The sequence below is a fragment of the Haliotis cracherodii genome, unplaced genomic scaffold, assembly GCF_022045235.1.
Source record: "Haliotis cracherodii isolate W230 unplaced genomic scaffold, xgHalCrac1.p SCAF_6, whole genome shotgun sequence".
NCBI lineage: Eukaryota > Metazoa > Mollusca > Gastropoda > Lepetellida > Haliotidae > Haliotis > Haliotis cracherodii.
The window spans coordinates 12,720,736-12,746,920 of record NW_027266319.1 but is presented as its reverse complement, the minus strand read 5'-3'; the positions used below and the strand labels follow the sequence as shown (position 1 = coordinate 12,746,920).

General features: G+C 37.6%; 1 protein-coding gene across 2 annotated transcripts; it reads right to left on the bottom strand.

The window, feature by feature from the left end:
* Positions 1-321: 321 nt before the first annotated feature.
* On the bottom strand, positions 322-15,216 carry LOC139445131 (dentin sialophosphoprotein-like). 2 transcript variants are annotated; one of them, XM_071226229.1, is made up of 4 exons: positions 13,520-15,216; positions 11,146-11,417; positions 6,370-6,434; positions 322-4,927 (listed from the first exon to the last, which is right to left on the bottom strand). In XM_071226229.1, the coding sequence occupies exons 1-4, from the start codon at positions 15,214-15,216 to the stop codon at positions 4,733-4,735; spliced, it is 2,229 nt and encodes a 742-aa protein (XP_071082330.1). In that variant the 3' UTR covers positions 322-4,732. The 2 variants fall into 2 exon arrangements, with proteins under 2 accessions (XP_071082330.1, XP_071082331.1); XM_071226230.1 differs by lacking the exon at positions 6,370-6,434 and having other exon boundaries at positions 4,790-4,927.
* Positions 15,217-26,185: the final 10,969 nt, after the last annotated feature.

Here is a 26,185-nt window from a genome sequence, read left to right as displayed (position 1 = left end):
CTACCAATATTCAATCATTCGTTTTAAGCATTACCTGAAACACCTAACTGTGTTATGGATCAGTTTTGAAAACCATGCTACAAATTCATTTGGGGAAACAAACCAGATCAAATAAAAAAAAGTTCAATTGCATGTGAAAATAAAGATGGAGGCATCAAATGCCCCCAAATAAAAGAATTGTATATTACACAGGGCATTTAACAATTTTTCAAAATGGTTGCACAGGTTTAATATAAATATTTCAAGTATCTATCATGATGTAACATTTATACTAAGTTTTCCTATAATAATTAGATCCACATCACATGCTTTTATGAGTTATCATGGTGTAATATTTATACATCAATTCATATAATTATAGTTTAGCAAGTAATACTTATCATCAGGTAAAATGCATATATAAAATATCAGTAGTTTCAGTTATAGCTTTTAGATAGATGCTAGCCTAAGGTAATGGGAGCGCATCTCCTAGACATACTATTCAATAAGACAAGAGTTATGTAAACATAGTGAAGCTTTTAGATAAATGCTAGCCTCAGGCATCAAGATCACATCTCCCAGACAAAAGATATGTCTACATAGTCTTATAGATTGCCTTGAACTATTTTATTTAAGTAAATCTGTCATCACCTATATTAGAATAACATTCAGCAATTACTTCAAATTAGACTCATTAAGGATTAGCCCCCATACAAGCTCGTCTATAGTGATACCATAATCTCTTTCCAAGCACCCAGTAAATATGTCAACAAGATAAGTGCCAACAGGATTAACAGGATTAAGTATTCACCTCTGTCTAGCCATTCATTTAGCATAGAGCACAACCCATCGTTTATCAACCAATCATATTCCTTTATATTCTAATTTTTGTTAAATACATACTGAAGCAAAATGTTAGGCAGAAGGGGTTTGTCACTCTAACCAAGAAGATCTCTCTCACAGCCCAGAGGGTTGTACCGACTCTCTGTGGCACCCCCAGCTATAGTCTAAGATATTGTAAATTGTTAATTGTTAATTGTTCTTGTAAATAAAATTGTGATTAGTCTCCTGTGACTCCGGCTCTTTGCTGACTAATTCCCCCAAGAAAACCAGCACGCCATTTGGAAGGTTTTGTTCATCCGAACAGAACCATAATAGAACCATAATATATCAATAATGTCAATGTTTTCGAAAAGAATAGTTGACATAAAAACCAAAAAAACAGCTGCAGATCAGTAGAAACATAAAGGAGAAAGAAAATTGCGAATGTATTCTTTCAAGGGAAACCGGTATAACAATAACAGCAAAATAGATATCCATGATCCTATTTATGAAAAGGGACACTTTCTTCTGTATGGAAAATTCAAAGAAACCTTTCAAATAAATACACACTTCCTTAAATACATGAGTATACTGAACACGGAGTACGTAAAATGGGGATAAGAAATTTCCCAAAGAAATGGAATACAAATTGTACCTTATTCAGCGCTAGAAACTAACAGTTTTAGTCCACCAGTCCTTATAATGATAACAAATAGCAAAACCCTTAAAAATGGCACACAAAAATCTACTAGTACTTATCATACCTTAACTCATGTGCAGTCTGACATAGACTTAGGACTAAAGCCACTTCCTATTGCTGCTATTCTACATTTTAACATGGTTCACCTACATAAAACATCAAAGAGAAGTCAACATTACCACTCAACCTTAACACAAAACATCTATGTCAAAAATCAAATCTGTGATAAATTGGAAAGTCAACTAGAAATTAAGATCACAAAAAACGATAAGCATAACCACAAGCAAATACCATTTAGATGCGTATCCAATTCCAATGGTTTCAATGCCAAAAAATGAATCTTATGAACAGGATGGGATACGTACACAACATAAAAAATAAAATAATATAAAAACATCATCACAAACCAATATATTTAGATAACAGTATTCACAAAATATGTTTCATTACACGTTACAAATTCGACCCTTGAAGATCTGGGATAGAATAGGTCTTCAGCAACCCATGCTTGCCTTAAAGGCAACTATGCTTGTCATAATGGGCGACTAATGGGATTGGGGGGGCATGTTCGCTGGCTTTGTCGACGCATGTCATCGATCCCAATTGCGTGGATCGATGCTCATGATGTCAATCACTGGATTGTATGGTCCAGACCGCCATCACATGGCTGGAATATTGCTTAGTACGGCATTAAAAAACAAAGTTACAAATTCAGCATCATTTAGACAAGAATCTTCTTACAAAAACAACTGGATGAAACACGTGTATTTCAAATGATCTTAGTCAGTAAGTTGGACATCAAATCAGCTGTTTCAATCAGAGTAGGTTATAGTGATTTACAACCACTAATTGACCAATCAGAATTGAGTATACTCAAAATCATGGTAGAATGCATATTTCTATTTCAACACCACAGTATTCGATCAAGTGCTTGAAGCATTAAAAATACACAATTGATGTTTTTTCATTGAAATTTTTCAAGAATAGGAGTAAATCAAATAGCGGAACATATATAGAAATATGCACCTTGCTTTTAGGCTACCAATACCTGTCAGAGGAACTGATAGTTGTATTCCCATTCATATTAAATACTAAAAGAATAACCAACAAGCTACAAGTAATTACAGATTATCTGTACTGAGTGAACGCATGGCTTAAGTCCCAAGCCTTAATAAGTCATAAGTTAGTATTATGTATGGATGTCACTATCGTCCTTGTGCCAATTTGGATCGAACTAGAACTTTCTCTAGAACTCTCATAATTCAAATCAGTTTTTATCATGTCATAGATACTGTTTAGAGTTGGCAGTTGTTTTTGTATTACATACAAACAGCGACTGGTTGAAATCATCAACTTTGGTTTTGATCACTGGACGATTTCTTGGGCTGATGAAAACTATGCTATACCTTCTGCTCCGGTGAGCTTTAGCCTGGATAAATACAGACCAGAGGCAATGCCAGCTTTTGACAATGGTGTGATGTATTTGTACGTTCTTTCTCCATGTAATTTATGACATTATAGGCCAATTCTCGAGCTTGAGAATGTATGATTTGGCCATGCTTACCTAACTTTGTCATGTTTATTTGTTTATAACTAACTTCTATCAAACGACTTATAGAGAATTCTGGTATCGACTTGTCACACCAACCTCTTAATAGTCTTATGAGCAACACAACATGCACGTGCACAACGTTTGTACACCCTCTCTAAAAGTAACAAACCAAATATGTTTGCCCAAATTCTGAGCACCGCCTACTTTCCTCAAACATATTTTGTGTGTTAGTTCAACTTATCCTGTATTACCAGTAGTTAATACTACAAATGCACCAATACTAAGACGTAAAGAGAAAATTGGTTTAAACAAAATTGGTTTTAGCACTGTAAACATGAGCATTTTTCTATTTTCAACTCAACATATCACTGTAATTAAGAAAACATAGAACTTTGTGGGTAACAACTTCAAGTTTATTGCACACAGATAATGAAGCACAAGTAAGGATAAGGATGAAAAGGTTTAAACAGTTGTGTCAAGCTCCTTATCCCTACTGTATATCTGACCTCATTATCCATGTGCTATTTGTTATCTTTGTCTACATTTAGCTTCATTCAATCATCTGTATGCTATCCTTGTCCTTCCTGTACATCTGGCTTCATTATCCTTGTGCTATTTGTTATCTTTGTCTACATTTAGCTTCATTCAATCATCTGTATGCTATCCTTGTCCTTCCTGTACATCTGGCTTCATTATCCTTGTGCTATTTGTTATCTTTGTCTACATTTAGCTTCATTCAATCATCTGTATGCTATCCTTGTCCTTCCTGTACATCTGGCTTCATTATCCTTGTGCTATTTGTTATCTTTGTCTACATTTAGCTTCATCCAATCATCTGTATGCTATCCTTGTCCTTCCTGTACATCTGACTTCATTATCCTTGTGCTTCATTACCTGTGTGCTATTTGTTATTCTTACTGTACATCTGGCTTCATCCAATCATCTGTATGCTACTTGTTATCTATTACCTGTTACTTTCAATGTTAATCTGCTGCTTATCACCTGCCATGCACATATCCCTCTCATCACTCGGTTGTTGTCACTCCAGCTTGATATAGGTGTAAGAATCTACATTGAAACATCGCTATATGCAATATACCAGAAGTTGTTATCCATAAAGTTGTACATATTTTTAACAATCGACCAGATAACAAAGCACTATGATACAACAGAACAGTAAAGCCAATTGTTAAATTAAGGAGTCAGTACTAGGGCTGGGATGGGTAACTCGGGTACCCGGGTCGGGTGAGTACTGAGTACGACCCGGGCACCCACAGGACTACCCAGACCCGTGATTAGTCATCTGTTTATATTGTTTAATGGCAAACATTATCTAGAACTCTATGGTTACACTATAAGTGACGAATGTTCACATTTCTTTCCGACTATGTACACATTCCTTCTGACTTTATATGTTTGAATAAAGATAAAACTTCAGTTTACGCATAACCAGATCATTTTATACCTGTATCTAAATACATTTTGACAGGAGTACAGTTAAACGTTTCCGAATCGGACATTTTGTACCTATCTCTTGAGACCTACAGCGGGTACCGGGTAGGGTCGGGTAATAGGGGTGGGTGGGTAACCAGGTTGGACTCATCCCAGCCCTAGTCAGTACCCATTTAATCATCATCAGCAGCAGCAGCATAATATCCTGTTTATATGTGAATATGTGTCTAATCTATTTCTGAATCATCAGATATGCGTATGGATTCACTCAGAAAATCGCATCGTTGTGACAATGTCTTTGCGGCATCCAGGTAAACCTGTTGCCTTCTCATGTCTGGGTTTTGGAAGATGGATGGTGTCAACTGTAAGGGATCAGGGTTTTGCTTGCAACAAGCTGCAGGTAGAGTTGTCTCCCCTATTCCCTGAAATGAATAAAACATACCTGAATGTAGAACTTCCTTGGATAATAGAAAATATTAGAACTGTTCTTAAAACTACCTTTCTGTATCTGGTTGACAACATATTGACACCAGAAAGTAAATTGTTAGATATTGTAGAGCGCGTGTAGAGCGTGTGTAGAGTGTGTTGAAGCAATGTGTAGATCAATGAGTAGAGCACGTGTAGAGCGTGTGTAGAGTGCAGGTAGAGCGTGTTGAAGCAATGTGTAGAGCGTGTGTAGAGCATGTTGAAGCAATGTGTAGAGCGTGTTGAAGCAATGTGTAGAGCATGTGTAGAGCAAGTTGAAGCAATGTGTAGAGCATGTGTAGAGTGTGTTGAAGCAATGTGTAGAGTATGTGTAGAGTGTGTTGAAGCAATGTGTAGAGTGTGTTGAAGCAATGTGTAGAGCGTGTTGAAGCAATGTGTAGAGCATGTGTAGAGAGTGTTGAAGCAATGTGTAGAGCATATGTAGAGCATGTTGAAGCAATGTGTAGAGCGTGTTGAAGCAATGTGTAGAGCGTGTTGAAGCAATGTGTAGAGCGTGTTGAAGCAATGTGTAGAGCATGTTGAAGCAATATGTAGAGCAATGTGTATAGTATGTGTAGAGCATGTTGAAGCAATGTGTAGAGCATGTGTACAGCGTGTTGAAGCAATGTGTAAAGCATGTGTACAGCGTGTTGAAGCAATGTGTAGAGCATGATGAAGCAATGTGTAGAGCGTGTTGAAGCAATGTGTAGAGCATGTGTAGAGCGTGTTGAAGCAATGTGTAGAGCAGGTTGAAGCAATGTGTAGAGCGGGTTGAAGCAATGTGTAGAGCATGTGTAGAGCACGTTGAAGCAATGTGTAGAGCATGTGTAGAGCGTGTTGAAGCAATGTGTAGAGCATGTTAAAGCAATATGTAGAGCGTGTGTAGAGCCTGTTGAAGCAATGTGTAGAGCATGTTGAAGCAATATGAAGAGAATGTGTAGAGCATGTTGAAGCAATGTGTAGAGCATGTTGAAGCAATGTGTAGAGCATGTTGTATCAACGTGTAGAACATGCTGAAATGACATGTACAACATGTATAGAACATGCTGAACCTGTGTGTAGAGCATGCTTGAGCCCATGTTGCACAAGTAATAATGCCCTCTATGCAATGTAAATGCTCACTGGCTTTCTCCTCTCCGGAACCAGGCCATCATTTGATTTCTTGGTTAAAAATACACTGGACGTATGTATTCACAGGTGATGGAGGAACAAAGTGTATGCAAACCTGAGAAGTATTAATGACGCTTTATTGTTAAAGCATTAGTAAACCTTATAATAGATTTCTACCTATCTGTGAAACTACACCAAGACACTACTCACAGGTAAAGTCTTGAACATGAATGTCTATGAATCTACTTATTGTATGAGAACTGTTTCCATCTGATAATTCTGACCGTACCATCTCCAGAAAATCCCTTGCAGAACCAAGATCTGGCATGGAATGACTGGAGTTGTCACTCAAACCTGAAGCATACAAGAGGATCATGAATAACTATAAATTGTTTTTCATTTCAGAAATGTATCAGTCATGATTGGCAGGTACTGTACTCTGAAATCCTTGCTAAATAATGCATCAACTATCATTTTCCACTGAGGTGAGGTGAAATGGGGTTTAACTTCGTGTCCAAGATTATTGCACTGATACAGCAATGTGCATGCACGGATATGCTAATGAATGTTGTGTGTATGTCCAGGGATCCATTCGAAAGGAACCAGTGTATGTACAAAATTTAGGACAATATGCTGACAATACTCAGCTTTTTCTATATGGATCTGAAAATAGCCTAAATGCTGCCGACCCATGAAGATTCCGGGGTAGAATAGGTCTTCAGCAACCCATTCTTGCTGTAAAAGGTGACTATGCTTGTCGTAAAAGGCGACTAACGGGATCGGGTGGTCAGGCTTGCTGACTTGGTTGATACATGTCATCGATCCTAATTGCGTGGATCGATGCTCATGATATTAATCACTGGACTGCCTGGTCCAGACTTGATTATTTACAGACCGCCGTCATATAGCTAGAATATTGCTCAGTGCGGGGTGAAACAACAAACAAACCAACCAACTCTACACATTGCTTCAACATGCTCTACACATTGCTTTAACACGCTCTACATATTGCTTCAACATGCTCTACACGTGCTCTACACATTGCTTCAACATGCTCTACATATTGCTTCAACATGCTTTACACATTGCTTCAACATGCTCTACATATTGCTTCAACACGCTCTACACATTGCTTCAACACGCTCTACATATTGACATGCTCTACACATTGCTTCAACACGCTCTACATATTGCTTCAACATGCTCTACACGTGCTCTACATATTGCTTCAACATGCTCTACATATTGCTTCAACATGCTTTTTACATTGCTTAAACATGCTCTACATATTGCTTCAACATGCTCTACACATTGCTTCAACATGCTCTACACCTTGCTGACTGACTATAAAAGTCCATTTCCACCATTACTGAACTAGTTATATGGAGTTATATTGTGGCTGGACTAACAAGTCTGAGCATAATCTAAACAAAATCATCGAAAAAAATATCGACTTCCAATTCATAAACATGACAACTGCCGTACAGATTTTGGTCGATGGCAGGATTTGCAGAGCATGTGTACTGTCAACTGGGCTTCGACAGATATTTTCTAAATCTTTTAATGTTTTAATCAAAGTGCTCAACATGCTCAAGTGATTTGATGCACTGTGCGAAGGAAGACTTGTTTTATTTCAATAAAGATCTTGATTATCATCAGATCAGCTTGACTGGGCACCACTGTTTTGTGTGAAGCAAATGCAAGTGTTTTAAGAGGTTGCATCTGATTGAACCATAGGATGGACATAGAAGGGACAAAACTCGTAATAGCTACTGGTGGTGCAACGATTGAGCCACAAAGTTCCAGCCTAGTTCAAGGGTGGAAACTTGACTTTTATACTCAGTTAACTCCCTTGCCTTTGGGGAGATGGCCAACACTAAACAATTTGTTTAAAATGTCTCGCCTTAAATAAATGTGGATAAGACTAAAGGAGAGGTGCAATGTTGGGAAGTAATATAATATTAGGCAATGATTTAAAGCTGGACTGGCACAAAGGAGACTTTGAAATAGTAGGTAAAAGACCTGGATGATCAATAAAAGGAAACAATTATATGATACAAACAGTATACGAGACAATTGGTGTAAAAGAAATTTAACACAATAGTCATAAAAAGTTTGACTGTCTCTACTCCACTCTACTGTCTAGTACATATTTTCTCTGCACTTTCTAACCCACCCAAAGCATTTATACATTAAATATTATTTGAGCTTACACTGATGGTGGTCTTAGAATAACTGACATAAAATCATTTACAAATGCTCTTAAAGTGTCCATCTTCAAACGATATTTAAACAAATATTTTCCGCATTGTGACAATGTCCCCCGCCACTAAAAAACGATATCATACATAATTTCCTTAAACTTAAGTAAAGGAGTCGCACAATATTTCTACATGATATCCACAAAAATCTGAGCTTCAACACATTTAATTGCTTTTATCTAAAATGGGAAGTTGTGATTTCATGTGATGGACAATATAGAATATCTTCATAAGAAAGAATTTCAATTCAAAACATACAAAATCAACAAGTAGTCGGGGCACCTGGACATCCTAGGTGCCATATATAAAAGAAATGTACCAACTGGTTCTTGAGATATCACGCCAACAATGAATACAAATTCAAAATCTTGAAATTCTCGTAATGACCTTGAAAATGACATCAAGGTCACCAATGTTGACTATCATCTGGACATCCTACATATACACCTTGGTGCCAAATATGAATGAAATGTACCACATGGCTCTTGAGATATTGTGCCAACACTTTTTTCGGACGGACAGGCGGACGGTCGTGAATACTATGTCCCCAAAAAAGAATACAAGAAGCTTGAAGTAGCAATAACATCTTTCTCATAAGACACATATTCTCACTTGGTTCAAATATTGTTGATTGTTGTCTGATATGGGCAATCCTTATTGGAGAGATGTTTTGACTTCATGGGGCATATTTTATAGAAAACATGAGTTTGATAAGGATGATATAGAATAATAAGAATAATAATAATAATAATAATAATAATAATAATAGGCTATTTATATTGCACATATATCCACACCACTCAGTATACAACCCAAGCTGCCTGTTATAGAGTTATAGACACAATTTTCGACACTCAAATGCTGTTAACAGATATTCCTAAAGTTTGGAAAAATGTCATTCCAAACTGATCACTGAATTTAAGTCATGTAAGCATGAACAATGTTTTGTATTCAAGCTGAATTTCCCTCATACCAAAAACGGGTCCAGGATCTTTTATGACAAAATATCAAGAGCGACACAAGTATTAATATATTAGAAAAGATAGTTACACAAAAAATCGCAAAGAACAATGAAGAACGAAGCATGGTATATTTCACAATAAAACATTGTTCTATCATGACGTCATTTCAAGAGATTCGAACATGTGCACACAACTTGATGACGTTGAAATAAGATGACGTTATTTTTTGGAGGAAAATGTTTATTGATTTGTTTCCAATAGATGTAGCTGGGCAATGTTGCTAACCGCAATGGCTAAACAAAAAAAGTGGAAGAGACATGACAATCGGTATTGGGAGAAAAGGTGCAGAAAATCTACAGGAAAATTGTGAGAATATCCGAGAAATACTTGATTTACCCCCTTTTCATAAAATGGACTCGTCAGACATTGCTGAAGTTGGATTGTTTTCAGGGAGTCATCATTATTTAAATACTGGTACATATTTTTAAAGCTTTTACATTTTATGAACATCCATAAAGAGGCTGTACATAATGTTGATCTCTCATTTAGGAAATAAACAACTCCCACTCTTCACTTATTTCTTAGAAAATACTGCAATGGTATATTTTATTATCCAATTAATGGGAAAGATGTTTTTTGCATACTTTTGCAAATGTACAAAGGACTGTAAGCTGTTTAATTTATATACGAGCGTGAATTAAATGCAATAATGCGAGTGGTCTTTGTTCGCATTAATAAAACTTCACATTTATAATCACCAAAATGACTATCAACAATAAGACGGCCTCACTGCACACTTTGGATAACGGACATACCAACTTGAATATATACACAAATATGGTTTATTGAGCAGCAGTTGTAACAAGTATATGACAATGTCATTCAAAGAATAGGGATTACACGATAGGCATCCGGTGAGTTATCACTGCTGGGGTCCAGAGTTATACCAACTCGTGTCAAACTAGGCATCAGTGACCACTCCAATCAGTGAGTTGTTGGTTCAATTATTTTATTGCCTTTGAACTCCCTTAATATCAGTCTATAAACATATGAACTGTAAGTGGTTTTTATGGGCGCTTATTATGTCGAATACGGTATATATCTTTGTTAACATGTACTTTGAAATGGAATATAAAAATAATAATTGAAAATACAAACAAGCAAAAAATATAAACTGAATTGTGATTTGTAAAACAATCTATAGCTCAAGTCAAAATCCATGTTTAACAAAGATCCCAAATTCTAAAAAGAATCATGGCCCAACAATCTACATTGAATTTTTGGCCCAACAGTTGTAAACCAACAAAAGGCGCTGACCTATTCTCTAACTCCTCAAAACCTGACACATATCTTTATCATACAAACATGGTTATGGCTGAGATGTGCTTGGGTGAGCTGTTATTTTAAGCTGGAAACGTTTCCACACCAGGGTCGAGGATAAGGAAGAAATGCATAGTGTGCATTTTAAAAATTAATGTGATTTTGCCAATCAGACCATATTCTTTGAGCTGACATTAAATTCCAATGGTCACTGACACGCCTCTGCAAAAGTTGGATATGTAGTTTTGTAAATTTTCAGAAAGTCATAGTACTTATCACTGAAGGGGTAATTGATCATTGATAACTTATTCAAGTTGTGAAATGTATTACTTAATCATAACTGCATTGGTATTTGTAAATCTTTAGCTCAAGTCAAAACCCATCGATACACAATTCACAATGAAATCGGTAAGCCACACACACAATAAATCATGGTCCAACCATCTGCTTTGAAATTTTGGTCCAACAATTTGTAAACCAACTGAACATTGAAATTTGTAAATTACAAAAGGTTGATCATACCTAATCCACTATCCCCATGTGCCCCAAGATCAAGTCCGGTCTGGTCTAGAATTGGGTCGCTTGGCAAGCCCTTGGGTGGACTAGAGGAACGTAGCCCATCCAGGGTCAACCCACTGGCATAACCAAGGCTCACTGTCTCAGACTGTGAGTCTCCAGCGGCGTTTGCTACCAAGGAATAAGGGGGAGGTGGGTCTTCTCGGTTTGGGGCTGCACTTGTCAGGCTGTCATAAGGATCCTCGTCTTCATTGTCTGTAATCCTTTCACCTTGGCCTCTTAAGAAGCAAAGAAATAAACACATGTTAAATCCAAATAAAAGATGTACACATTTTCCATGACTTTTTAGAAACATTTTGTCAACTACATTGACTTTGTAAATTAATTATCTACTACAACAGAGCTACAGATAAGCTGCGTATTTGCGTAAAATACCTCCCAAAACTATTCAAAATCCAATTACTTTCAATTACCTTGCTTACAGAAACGCATGAATTAAACGGAAAACACAATTGTTTGAATACCGCACCCGTAAATACCCGATAAAAAAATTTCAGCATGCAGAGCTAATTTCCGAAACACATTTACAAGCTTATTTACTTTCCGAGTCAAGCCTATAGTTAGAACTGTTTATATACATCTAAAACATTATTTCATTTTTTTTAAATCTCAAAATGCTTACTCATTTTGGGAAAAACCCAATAGAGTGATGAATAGATGAGTGAACAAATATTGGCTACCCAATGAAAAGTGTAATAACTCAATTAAAATAGAAACCTTGGAGTGAAAACTCAATAGCTCAAAAAGTTGTGTGGAGCTCTGCTACAATATTATTCGCTTGTCAATTGTCATGTGAACTAATATGGATCAATATGTTGTTTCATTCTCAAGCATGTATACAGCTTTTGGGAAAGGAGGTGCGCATTTTGTGTGAGTGAGTGAGTTGGGTTTAACGCCGCTTTTAACAGTATTCCAGTCATATCACGGCGTGTCAGCTTAATGTGGGAGGAAAGCCCAAAGTGATGCAGGTCTCAGACGTTTACCGCTTCGGTGAAACCCATGAGCACGGGTATGGTGCTGACAAACCTAGAAACATAAACGGTGCCCAAGGGACGCAACTCTGCACAGCGAATTGCAGCGCCTTAGATGACTGGGCCACCGTGGCCGTGCATTTTGTGATTACTTGTTAGGTGATGGAACAATCCAAATTCATGTGTTGACTTCAATGTTATTCTTTTTAGTGACCCTCTCCAGATGCTTGTACTGTATCTTGACCCTCTTTGTGATGATGAATAGACAAAATATCTTATTATCACCACGGGCCACGAGTGATCGCAATTGGTTGTGCAGAGTTGCATCCCTTGGGCTTGACACAAACCTATGATTGTGGGTTCCTCCAAGTTCACCCCGGATTATGTTTCTTGGTTTGTCAGCACCATACCCATGCTCATGGGTTTCATCAAAATGGTAAAGGTCTGTGAACCTGCTTCACCTCAGGCTTTCCTCCTACATCAAGCTGACACGCTGTGATGTAACTGTAATACTGTTCAAAGCGGCGTTAAACCTAACTCACTCACTATTATCACCAAAGTAAGACAGATCTTATCAATATGGTAATAGGCCAATGTGACCTGTCGCCAAACGCAAAATCTTCAGTATCCAACAAATAAATAACCAATCCTTTATCCTGAAAAGTTGTCAGTTAAAATGATTAATTTCCCGTTCATATAATTTCTTTTCATAAATTGAAAAACCTTGGATGTAGCTTGGAACGGTCTGACGTTTTCACCGTCCTTATTGAATGAGTGAGCAAGTGAGTGAATGTCTGTCTTATATGGAAGGCAACAATATTTCACCAATTGCACTGCAACTCGTATAAAACAGGTGAAAACCAAATGCATCAGTTCATGAAATACAACAGACAGTAAATAAGCAAGTGACATCATGACCATTGATCTACACAATTTGGATACGATGATATGCATCAACCAAAACACTGAGCCAGACCACCTGATTCCGTGAGTCGCCTCTTGTGACAGGACAATTGAATTGGATATTACAACAATCATTCGGGCTTTCCATGCCTGGGACCCGTGAAGATCTGGGGTGGAATAGGTCTTCAGCAACCCATGCTTGCCTTAAAAGGCAACTATGCTTGCTGTAAGAGGCGACTAAAAGGATCGGGTGGTCGGTCAGGCTCTCTGACTTGGATGCTGCATGTCATCGTATACCAATTGCGTGGAACGATACTCATGATATCAGTCATTGGATTGTCTGGTCCAGACTCGATTATTTACAGACCACCGTCATATAGCTGGAATATTGCTGAGTGCGGCGTTAAACAACAAACAAACAAACAAATGCATGCCTAGATGATTACCCCTGAGTGCTGAATGATTCACTTTTTGAATCTTGCACAAGGTCTTCTTCAGGCAGAGACTGAAATGCCTCTGAAGAATGGGCATCTTCAGTTGAGTTCAATGAACTCCCTTGCTGAGAGGAGTTATTTCTAATTTTCTGTTCTGGTGAATTGGAAGATGAGCCTGCAGCAGACTGCTTAGATGACTTTTCAGAAAATGGTTTACTATTTTTCATGTCAGAGGGAGGTTTTTTTAATACAGAATGGTCTTGTGTTGGAATAGTGTGTGAACCTGATGATCTGCCATTGACAAGCAGTTCATCATCATGTACTTCACTGATATGATTATCAGCAGTGTCATGACCTGTTGATCCAGTCAGAGCACCAGGAGGGCCTCTGGATGTCTGGGCAGCTGCTACAGAGCCAGTACTACCTGATTCATGATCCTTTTCTCCACCACTGACTGATTCATTGTCAACAGATACATTCATTTGATTCAAGTCTATAGACAAATCGTGTCCATTAGCCTGTGGTGATTCCTGATGTGTACTGCTGGACAATTCACCAGGATGATTTATGGGATTGTGAGACGTAGTCTGATTCTCAAATCTCTGTCTACTGGATTCATTAAGGGCAGGGCTGATTCCGTGTTGTTGGTCCCATGACCCCTGGGATTGGGCAGCGTTTGGCAAATTATCTTGGTGGCTGGGTGTGTTGCCACTAGGTGGAGTCCATCTCTGGCCGCTGGGGGGTATTTCCTGAGCGGAGATGTTTCCATGTCCTGGGCCTTGTCTGTGATTTTCTGACACCCGTCCTGCTGGTGGTCCACTAGATGGATTGCCCTGAACTGTACCTGGAGCTTCATTCATGGGTGCTTGATACATAGCTTGTCCACTCTGCATGTTCAGATGTCCTTGCATTGAATGCATGTTAATATCTTGTGTACCATGAAGCTGTGCTGTCTGAAAAGTATTCTCACCATTATCCTGTTTTTCTCGCTTTAGTCTATATGGGATAAAGTGTTCAAAAAGCTTTTTCATCTTACTTGGAAAAAATGATTTGTCACAATTATACCAGTCAATAGACTCAATTGACGACAGACCACAGGGTGTCTTGTACACTCCCTTTCTGTCTTTTTCTGATTTTGTATGCAAAGGTCTAACGCTGTACCTCTTGTCCGAGTCTAAATCATCCTTGGGCGCTAGTCTCGTAAGTCCAAATGCCTCCTCTCTCAGAGCTTGAACATCCATGTCATCAAGCGTGTTCTCAGTCAGAACAACAAATATCAAAGTGCACCTATTCAACACTTTCTCACCTTTGCACATTTTTGAAGCAGGAAAACTGGGATTATCGTACAAGCACACTTTAGGAAACATGTTGTTTTCTAGTTTACAACTGTTCATTTTTTTCTGAATTTCCATAGCTAGTTCACAATCGCCTTCAGCAAACACCAGAGCTGCATCAAAGTGTTCAAATTTATTTGGGAGGCTGGGAGATTGGGGTGCATCAAAGGTTGTGTTTTCCATGTTGTATGGCATACTCTGTCCAGGTTGCAGGCTTACTGCTGATGGAATGATAATGGGTCCTTGAGGTGGAGTCTGAGGATGTTCACTGACCATTTGTCCACTGTCGTTTGGCATTATGTGATTACTGTCTTGACCTGGAGAATCAGTAAATGCTTCAGCATCACACTGAACATCTTGACTGTCAGCATCCATATTGACCTAAAACAGATAAAGAATACATGTATCAATGGCATCATTGATATATTTATAAAAAAAAAAATTCTAATATTTGTAAAGACAGTAAGTAATAGTCTGCAATATTAATACTAACATGGCAGTCTCATGAATTCGACCTTGTACAGTAACAACTGTCACATACCGTATTCAACGTAATAAGCGCCCACGGCAATATTTGCTAATATATAGGCTTGTGAACAATCCCAATTTACACCCCTTTCAATTGATCAATGTACACAAGACTTATTTATTCATGTATAATACACACTCTTGTGTTATATGCACCCTTAATTATGGGCAATTAAATTCTGGAAAAATATATCTCTCATATATAAACATTTCAGGCTGTCAGCATAAACCACGAAATTTATCTTTCAACTCTGTTTCTTTTTCACCAAAATAATATTCTAATAAGAGCCCCTTATTTCTAATTACGTCGAATACTGTAATATGCTTTATAGAGTGAGCATGGTGAAACATTCCAGTTAATAATATTACACATTGCTCCAACCAAGATGGGCATGTTGGAATCAAACTAAGGTAAAATGAGATCACTTAAACACTTACGTCTAGTCTAACTGAACCGTAAAGACTTGCCTACCTGTATAGCTATATACATACTTGTCAACCATACTCAGTACATCACTTCCTTGGAATAACGGTGTTGGATCCTACACCGAAACGTTGCTCCTAATTGTAATAAAGAAGTTGTTCATGAATCCATATACCTTATCCTTACTTGATAACGCTATCATATCTGATACCTACTAGACCTAATCTGTTTTCAAGGCATGCTTCCATTCACTTCCTTAGTTGCACAGCATCTCACGTGAGCAAAGGACGTCGCTATATTTAGAGAAATAACCAGCCTGGTTCCCTGGGTATGCTGCTCTGGCGCATATTTTGTGATATGAGAGACGGAGCCCAGCTAAGTTTAAACAAGGTCGCGCTAAGCTGGCTCCCTATGCGTGTCGTCAACAAGCTATAGTGTGATATTAGAGACGGGGCCCAGCTTAGGTCGCGCTGAAAAATCCGGGAAGTAGTTTAGTTGTGATGCCAGTGCAGGTAATTTTCTGATAAGATGTGATTAAAAAATATTGAATATTTCATTACTTTACAGTCACGCGTAATTTGAGTTCTAAGTGCAGACAAAACTTATTTTCAAGATTAAATTTGCGAACCAGTTAAATAATCTCACCAATTATATTTGATACACTGAACATACATGAGGCGTTGCATTAGCCTCGCTGTTCCAGCGTGTAACATCTCCATTCACTGACGGTGCAACAATATTATTTAATTTTGTTTTCATCTAACCATACAGGCAGATTGATAATAGATCTAAATATGAAACAGATGAGGCGGTCTCACTGGTATCCTTTATTTCTAGTTCAGGTGGGTTAATCAGTGAGAGGGTTATTGAAGCATATCAGATCATCGAAATACATGAAGCTTAGGTTGAACTTCTTGACCAAAATTACTTGTTTTGACTTTGCCAATCCGAACAGAAATTCCGATTCATATGCATAAAGAAACAGATCCGCACGAAGGGGAGCACAATCTGTGCCCATTGGGATGCCTACTTCTTGCCTAAATGTCTTACCCCCAAATTTTACGTAGATGTTATCAATGAGGAAGCATTTCACATATTGTTTTAATTTTTCACAAATTGTCATGAACCTCTGAATATATATATAGATACGTAACTGTGTTCTCCACGTTTTGTCACAAAAGCCCCCATGGATCAAGGAATGAAGTTATCCCTTAGGTTTGTCATGTGCCTTATACAGTTGAAAAACCGAATGGAACGTGGTTCTTTGCTGAGATTGCAAAAAGTCAAGCAAATCCTTTGAGTTTTTGAGAATCCACATGGTATTAATTCCACTTGTCTCAAATACTTTCTGTGAATATAAAGAAAGTCCTTCCATGATTGTAATACGGATTATGGTTAATTGTAGAGCCAGGGATTTGGTGGTACATTTGCTGGGCCCAGCAATATATCTCTCTTTGTACGGATTTTTATGGAGCTTTGGAATGGAGTACAAAAGAGGAATGGACATGTCTTCGGGTTTTAGAGTCAAGGCAAAAGTTGACAGTACTGATTTATGGTTTGGGCAGATTTCTTCCTCAGTTAACATGCTGGCCTTATATGTGGCATTAGTTTATATGTCTCTTATACCAAGTTCTTTGATCGAACAATTAATTTAGTGATGCTTACATATAATGGTTATGTGATTTGAGGCATTGTCATTGGGAACAACTAGACTCTTTTCATGTAGGGCAGCCAGACTTTGGATGACAGCTGGCTGGGACAGAATTGGTTTATTCCAATTCCGTTGCCTCTTTTTAAGTTTGTGCTTTCTGCCAATGACAACATCATGCCCTGATTTAACACACTCTCAAAGACATTAAACAGGCTCCTCTTCTCCTTTGGTCCATTTTATATTATGCCATCACTTTGTTTCAGCAGCAGCAGCTGCAATATCCCGAGACCATTGTTAAAACCTGGCATGTTACCATCTTCCCTAGGCAAGGGAGTTAACTGACTTTAAGAGACCAGTTTCCACCCTGGCCGAACTAAGCTGGAATTATGGCGTTACATGTTGGCTGGACTAATAAGTCTGTGCATAGTCCATCAAAATTGACATCCGGTTCCTAAACTTCAGTGTAGATTTTGGACGACTGCAGAATTTGCACTGGGCGTCGACAGATATTTTCCAAATCTTTTCATGTTTTTAATCAAGGTACTCGAGTGATCTGATGCACTTCGTGAGTTAAAACCCGTTTTATTACAATTAAGATCATTATGATATGGATCAGTTCGTCGTAACTGGGCGCTGAGATATTGTTCGTCAAAAGGCAAGTGATATGAGAGGTGGAATCTGATTGGCCAGGGGACATAAAAGCCACCCGCAATAGGTCCCTTTCGTATTGAGCATTCAGCAACTTGCGACTAAGCATGGATTAATACAGTGCGACCTAGTTGATTTCTCTTCTTCTCATGCACATGAGTTCCGTGCAAACTGAAATGCACATGCGTTCGCCCATTCCATGCCCTAAAAAATTCCACCCAGATCGGTCAACATTCATTCGTTATTTAATTGCTACCACATGCCAAGATTGACAAGAAATGAGAGACACCAAGCCCTTGGACGATTGCAAGCTGGACAAACCGCCCAGCAAGTAGCCAATGCATTTCAAGTCCACGCGAGGACCATATACAGGCTCCAGCAACGGTACCAGACCACCAACATTACAGATGACCGACCACGTAGGTCGTCAGGATCGTCAGATTGTGCGACCGCATCTTCAAGATCGCTTTGTTACTGCTGCGGAAACTGCTCGACAAACCATGGGGACTCACCAGCGACACATTAGTGCGGACACCGTGCGTCGACGACTGCGTCAGGCGTTCCTCTGCAGAGTGTGGGCTCAAGTGCCTATGGCCTTCATCAACCGCCTCATCCATTCCATGTATCGACGTTGCACGGCAGTCATCAGTGCACATGGCGGACACACGAGATACTGACTTGTGATGCCATTTTTTCAGAGACTAGTGTTGTGTTTGACTTTAAGAACATTTGACACTTTAATTTCAACCATGATGATCAGTTTTGCCAAGTTTCATCTTTGTAATATGACTCAAAGTATGTTTACAGTGTTTGGACAAATAAGGTTTCTCATATATCTATCCATGGTGACGTTTCTTTTGCCGTTCAGTATAGAACAATTCGTCGACCAAAGAAACATGAGGAAGTCACTATGGGCCTTGGACACTGTGGGTAAATGCTTACCGCAGTGTCATTGATAAAGAGGTCTCACCTGTATGTACACACTGTGACAACATTACTTCCGCGGCAGTGAAGCATTATTTAAAAGATTGCTCAGGCCACAATCATATCAGATTAAATTTAAGAAGTGCAGTACTTGAGAGAGATAGCTAATTTCTCTTATTTCACTTTTGGGCCCCAACCTAATTTATGGTTCAATTCAGCGGGCAATATTAGAATTCTTGCCTGACACAGGAAAATTTGATATATTGTAGCAATTAAATGTATACATACATTGTGATTTGACTTTTAAGCCATTTTAACATTTTTTTGTCTGATCTAGGTGTTTTATGTAATGAGTTCTTACTTTTCAGATATAAAATGGTGATTACTTGCTGTTTTAATATATAAATTAGATCATGAAGCAGATTAGATCGTCATGTCATTTCCATCACTCAGTTAGCTCTTGTTTGAAAACATTTGATGTGTTGGGCGCAAATAGACCTTTAATGGTCCAAGTCGCCACAAAACCAACCATCGTATTAGCCACTGGTGGCGCTACGATCGAGCCCAGAAATTCCAGCCTTGTTCGGCAAGGGTGGAAACTGGACTTGTAAAGTCAGTTAACTCTCTTGTCTCGAGAACTTGACACGTCACAGATTTATCTTTATAGACGTCAGCACGTACATAACTGGTTTCCCCATGAATTCTATGAATGAAAGGTTAATAAGGTTAATAATGATTAAAAATGAAGTCTGTGAAGTTTTCCTTGTTGTCTTTTTTATTCATAAGAATTCACTTGAATACTTTCTGCAGATTTACGCACCGGGTTTTACGTCTGCAATTACCCCTATAAACTTAATTACCGTATTCGACGTAATAAGCGCCCCGCACTAATAAGCGCCTACGGCGATATTTGCTAATATATTGGCTAGTGAACAATCCAAATTGGCACCCCTTCCGATTGATCAATGTACACAAGACTTTTTTTTCGCGTATAATACGCACACGTGTGCTATATGCACCCTTAATTAGGCAATTACATTCTGGAAAAATATATCTGTCGTACATAAACATTTCAGGCTGTCAGCATAAACTCTCTTTTTTTCACCGAAGTAATATTCTAATAAGAGCCCCCTATTTCTAATTTTGAGAGCGCCCTCAGCGCTTATTACGTCGAATACGGTAATCTAAGTTCCATTGTAAAAAAAATAAAGAAAGTTATCAAATTTCATTAGTAGTTTGAAAAACACCTGAGTGTTTTATGTTTAGTATTTGCCTGAAAATAACAAGTTCTACCATACACAGGACTTTTAAGCAAATTCCATGCATGTACCATGTACATTTTATGATGATTGTGAATCCCTAAAACGAAAAATTGAAACAGGATGCTGCTTGGACAGTTCCATACGGATATTTCATATTTAAATGGCAGTGTGTATTCATTCATATATTCATATACAAATAAATACCGTGAGTTATGTAGAGACAGGAAGGAAATGTTCAATGTAAAAACTGTAGAGGGCATCATGGGGTTTTCTTTGAGTGGTAATGCTAAGGCATTTTATTTGGTCTCGTAGTAGACACTTTAATTCCAGCACAACTTTTACAAAAAGCTTCAATGAGTAGTAAAGATTTGAAGGATTATTTCAGTGTTATCCTATACTATCTTCATTAATGTATCATTACCATCTTAGCACATGTCTTTTTAAGAGTGAGTGAGTATGGCTTTACGCCGCTTTTAGCAATATTCCAGCAATATCACGGCGGGGGACACCAGAAATGGGCTTCACATCTTTTTTAAGAATTATTCCTCATAAGTAATTTTGTTAATTTGAGTCTGCATATTTTCATATGGTAAATCAAACAATAATGTAAAAAGTTTTGTACTTCAGGTCATGTGGCCTTTAATGCAAATAAACATGTATGTATGTATGTATGTATGTATGTATGTATGTATGTATGTATGTATGTATGTATGTATGTATGTATGTATGTATGCATGCATGCATGTATACCCTCTTCAATGGTGAATTTGTAAAAGTGCAAGTTGCTTGAAAAATAATAACTTTTTCGTACATCATTATGAAGCATGTATGATGAACAATACGATGACCGAGCGAAATAAGTGTGAAAACGTAAAGTTAGCGCTGTTGCGTCACATATTTTGTGATCTGTTTTTGTCACAACTAAAACGAATCTTAAAAGCGCTTATGAGGAGGCGTGGCTGAATTAGCACGACCGGCTAGGCCAGCACGCTGATTGGATATTACCACCCATCGGGTACAGAATACTTGATATGTACCGTGGCCAGGGCGCCGTTGTACAAAACAACTTTATAGCGCTACGACTGTCCCATGTCTATGTTATGATATGGGAATTACGATCACCTTAGCGCTAAGATCGCTTTGTACAACGACACCCTGGCATTATTACCGTAAGGGTTATGCTTCGGTGGATAACCTGTTAACTCTGCAATATCTTGTTAAAAACATATTTGGCTAAATCGAAGTGTAGATTTTATTACTTCTTTATTTTAGAAAGACCTTCGATTTAATCTACAGAGATCTTTTATGATACGAGTTATTGTCACAAATACTACTCGTAGATGTGTTTTAAATATTAGTAAAAAAATGAACTCTAAGATGAAAGCTTGTGTCAAGTTGTCCAATTTTTCTATCCGTTGACTTATTGGGGTCCAATCTCATTAAAATCAGATCTTAGTTCTCGCTATCGCTAAACAAAGATCTGAGGACATCCCATTACGGGTCACGTCAGAACGACCTTTCATCCAACCAATTAGTGCGTCGCTTACAAGATCATGAATGTGACAGTCGGAATGTGTTTTCTAATCATGCAACCTCGAAATATTTAACAGAAGGTATTCCGAACGGCAGTTACGGGATTTATGATTATATCCATACAATCTAGGCCATCTATAAGCCATTTTTTAATTGAGAATACGTCAAAATATGTTTCGAAGCGTAGTCGCCAGTTTGAAACTTGTGTCGTAAAGAAAGCGGCCTTTTGATTGGCTAACGTCGACTTCTTGTCAGTCATATCATTGGTCGGTCAAAGTTCGCGTAAGGTCGTTCTGACATGACCCGTAATGGGATGTCCTCAGATCTTTATTTAGGGGTAGCGAAAACTAAGATCTGATTTTAATGAGATTGATTGAGGTCAAGCAAGGTTGTGTTGTAACTCAGTTACTATTTTCCTTGTTCATAAATCGGTTACAGTCTGACAGTGAAGAATATGGAGGAAGAGATATCTGTCTTTGCCCTGTATTTGTTGAACTTGCTATTATAAGCAGATGATGTTGTGTTTATTTGCTGATAGTGTTTGTAGCTTGTGACAGAAAATAAATACATTAAATCAGTTTTGTAAAAAAACCCTGCGAAATTGTTTTTTCGCAATGGTGGCAAACTGAAAAAAGTGAAACTTTGTTAATGGGAGATACCAAAATGAAAGATTCCAGATATTATTAGTATAGTATTGTGATTATTTGGGTTTACTTTTTTGTGTGATAGACTACCCTAGTCCAAATCAGTTCAATATTTAATAAATAAGGCAACTAAAGCTCTATTTTCGAGCAAGGTATTTCCATCAAGACTGAAAAATAATCCTCCTCTAGTTTTTGTTTAAGATGTTTCATAAGTAAAGTCAATCATTTAATATGCTACGGGGGATATCACGATGGGCTAACATAGAACAATTTCATGTTAGATTTTTGAAGAATGTACAAATGTTCAAATGCTGTTACCCTAGCAGAGCGTGGAAGAGGTTATATTTACAAAAATACAAAAATGCTAGCACATATTTCGGAAACAATGCTATTTTTAGCTAAAACAATAGCCAATTAATGTTTTTGATAATGACTTTATTATACTGTAATAGTTTTCCTTTTACCCTTGTCAAGCAATGCTGAATACTGAACAGGGTACACAATTATATATGGTTGGCGAAGGATTAACAGTAACAACAATTTACATACATGAGAGAATTATCATAAGTAGGTTAACTAATAACAACAGAAGGGACAGCAAAAGAAACACAAATTCATGACACGTTTTCACGAAAGTTTGCCACTGAAATATCCATGCATTTTGAGTTATCTCATTTTTTATATTAGTCTGTATCCAGATTTATTGTTAATGTCCAAAAAGTGCCACAAATATGGTAATGAACCACCAAAATGCAGCTTAACAAACGACAATGGTACAAAGTCTATGAAAATCAAATATCACTTGCGTTTCATTGTGCCTTTCCTCATAAACGGAACCCCAATACCTGGATCCAACATTCTTGAATCGACACTTACAGCATACCAAGGCTTACAAAGAATCAGAGATACCAGGTTTTATAACTTCAGAAATGGTTGCCAATGCTTTAATGTCCACGTGAGAACCATCTACAGATTACAGCAACCATACCCGGTCACCGACAGCATGCAGTGGTCCATTAACCTGTTATTTTTATTCTTCGTAAGACATGGATACAGACAAATGTCAAAAACGAGATACCTCCAAAACATGCATTGCTATTTCAATGGGAACTGCTTCTGCTAGTTTTCTTTGAGTGAAGTCATGGAGGTTGAAGAGGATTTGGATGTATTCCCACTTGATGTGATTGTGGCCAACACTAGCACCAACACCTGTCACTGATGGAGGGTTACAAACAGGACACCCATTGTGACCATCTGATCCTCATTTTAGTCAGCTCTATACAACTAGCATTCTGACCTGAAGCATTAACAAAATGTATTTATGATTATTGTCCTATATATTCAGTTTGGGACATCCCTTAAGATGAGCAATATTTAACATAATTTATCAGACACACAAAATTGTAAGAATAAATACTTTTATTATGCAAATACATACTTGTCTTTAAAGTCATCATGACTATCAATAGTTTCAATGCAGTTTTTGAACAATGACTTCACATTCTCTGAATTGCAACACAATCTATTTGACTTTTATTTGGAAACAAAATATGTTTTGTTTGTTTGTTTGTTGTTTCACCCCGCACTGAGCAATATTCCAGCTATATGACGGTGGTCTGTAAAGAATCGAGTCAGGACCAGAGCATCCAGTGATTGACACCATGAGCATCGATCCACGCAACTGGGGTATGTAAATAATATGGCAGATAAGGAGGCAGATAACACATGTTGTGCCATTGTATAAACTGTACCTGTCGAACTAATAAAGACTCCATGTTCAGGTGGAGCATGATGAGTTCCCTCATTTGAACTTGATTAGGGGATACAAAGAAGTTTGATATTGCTATTCATCATCCAAAACTGGCTCCCACAGGAGATATGGCTTGGATGAGATCAAGCGATATCTACACTGTAGATATCGCTGCAATGAAATTACATAACAATGCTTTGCAAACCATTGTGACGTCACTGGTTACCATGACGTCACAATCAAATGACATCACTTATGGCTCTGCTACTGAAGCTGTTTGCAGTACTTTTTACACTGAAGACACTGCTAATTACTGTCTACAAATTGAAAAAGTTGAAAGAATGATGTTGGATGATAAATAAAATCTCACACTCGTGTCTTTTGATATCAAATATATCAACACTTGTTGATAAAAGTGGCAAAAATCCCCGGCACGCTTCAGAATTTTTCCGCTTTTATCAACTCATGTTGATATATTTGATATCAAAAGACACTCAGGTCAGATTCTCTATACATAAAGTACATACATTTGTTTGGAAAAGAAATCCAAAACTAGCCTACACCTGTACTGAAATGGGATTGACAAAGAACTGACACCTGTACTGAAACGTTGCATTGAAATAACAAGTTAAAATCCATAAGTCATCATCGAGGAACAACATATAAATAAATCTTTAACTTCATCTTCCAAAAGCAAGAGAGTTAACTGACTATAAAAGTCCAGTTTCCACCCTTGACAAATTAGGCTGGTATTATGGAGTTACATTTTGGCTGGACTAACGAGTCTATGCATAGTCCAATCAAAATTGCGCAATAAAATCGAAATCCGGTTCATAAACTGTTGTGCAGATTTTGGTCGATTGCAAGATTTGCAAAGTATGTGCACCGCCAACTGGTTGTCAGCAGATATTTTCAAAATCTTTTCATGTTTTTAATCAAGGTACTCATGTGATTTGATGCACTTCGCGATGTAAGACCTGTTTTATCACAATATGGATCTTGATTGTCGATCAGATTGTCTTGACTACGCGCCACCATTTTGTTTGAAACAAATGCAAGTAATACTAGAGGTGGATTCTGATTGGTCCATAGGAGAGGCATAGAAGGGACATAACTTGTAATAACCACTGGTGGCCTAGTTCAGCAAGAGTGAAAACTGGACTTTTAAAGTCAGTTAACTCTCTTGCCTCGGGAAGATGCTTTAACTTTGGCATGTATTTAGTCTCTTTAGAGTTTAGAGTGAGTGACATTACCTACATGCACTTTCACTTTAAGGCACATTATCCATACTGCACCATGTTAAGTTGTATAAAGGTATGCTGCCTTTAAGGCTATGAAACAAAATAAATCCTTAGAAGTTTCAGTCTTGTGGTATCCTAAATTGGTGTCATTTCTGGTCTTAAAATCAGCATTTAAGAACATCAATCATATAAATAACAATATTCACCAAATATATTTCATTACACAAGAAAGATAAATGTTCATCATACATATTCAGCATCATTGAAACAAGGAAATATTTCAAAATGCCTACCAACAATAAATGAGTACTTTTATATAACTATTAGCTTTCTCAGTATGTCATACATCAGATCAATCCAAGTTGGTTATTGTGATTTGAAACCACAGATTGACCAATCAAAATTAGGAATGTTCAAAATCATGGTAGAATTACATTTAATTACCTTTCGGTACATTTAATGTCGGCAATGATGCAAATATATTTATTTCAATACCGCAGTTTTCCATCAAGTGTTTTATGCACTAAAATTACAAAAAGTCATGTTCCATATCAAAGTCTGAAGGCAATGTAGAAGAACAGGATCAGAGCATACAGAATAATACAATTAGACAACATAGACCTGGGTTTAAGGTTGTCACTACCTGTCTGAGGAACTGACCATTGCATTCCCATTCTTATCAAATAAATAACAAATATATACCCCATATTTCAGCTATGGTATATTAAAGACATTTGTA

Excerpts from the sequence above, each read along its gene's own strand:
- LOC139445131 (XM_071226229.1), bottom strand. The coding sequence starts at position 15,216 with ATGGATGCTGACAGTCAAGATGTTCAGTGTGATGCTGAAGCATTTACT. Across the intron at positions 11,418-13,519 it reads GAATCATTCAGCACTCAGGG|AGGCCAAGGTGAAAGGATTA; the intron begins GTAATCATCTAG and ends TTGCTTCTTAAG. Across the intron at positions 4,928-6,369 it reads CAAGGGATTTTCTGGAGATG|GGAATAGGGGAGACAACTCT; the intron begins GTACGGTCAGAA and ends TATTCATTTCAG.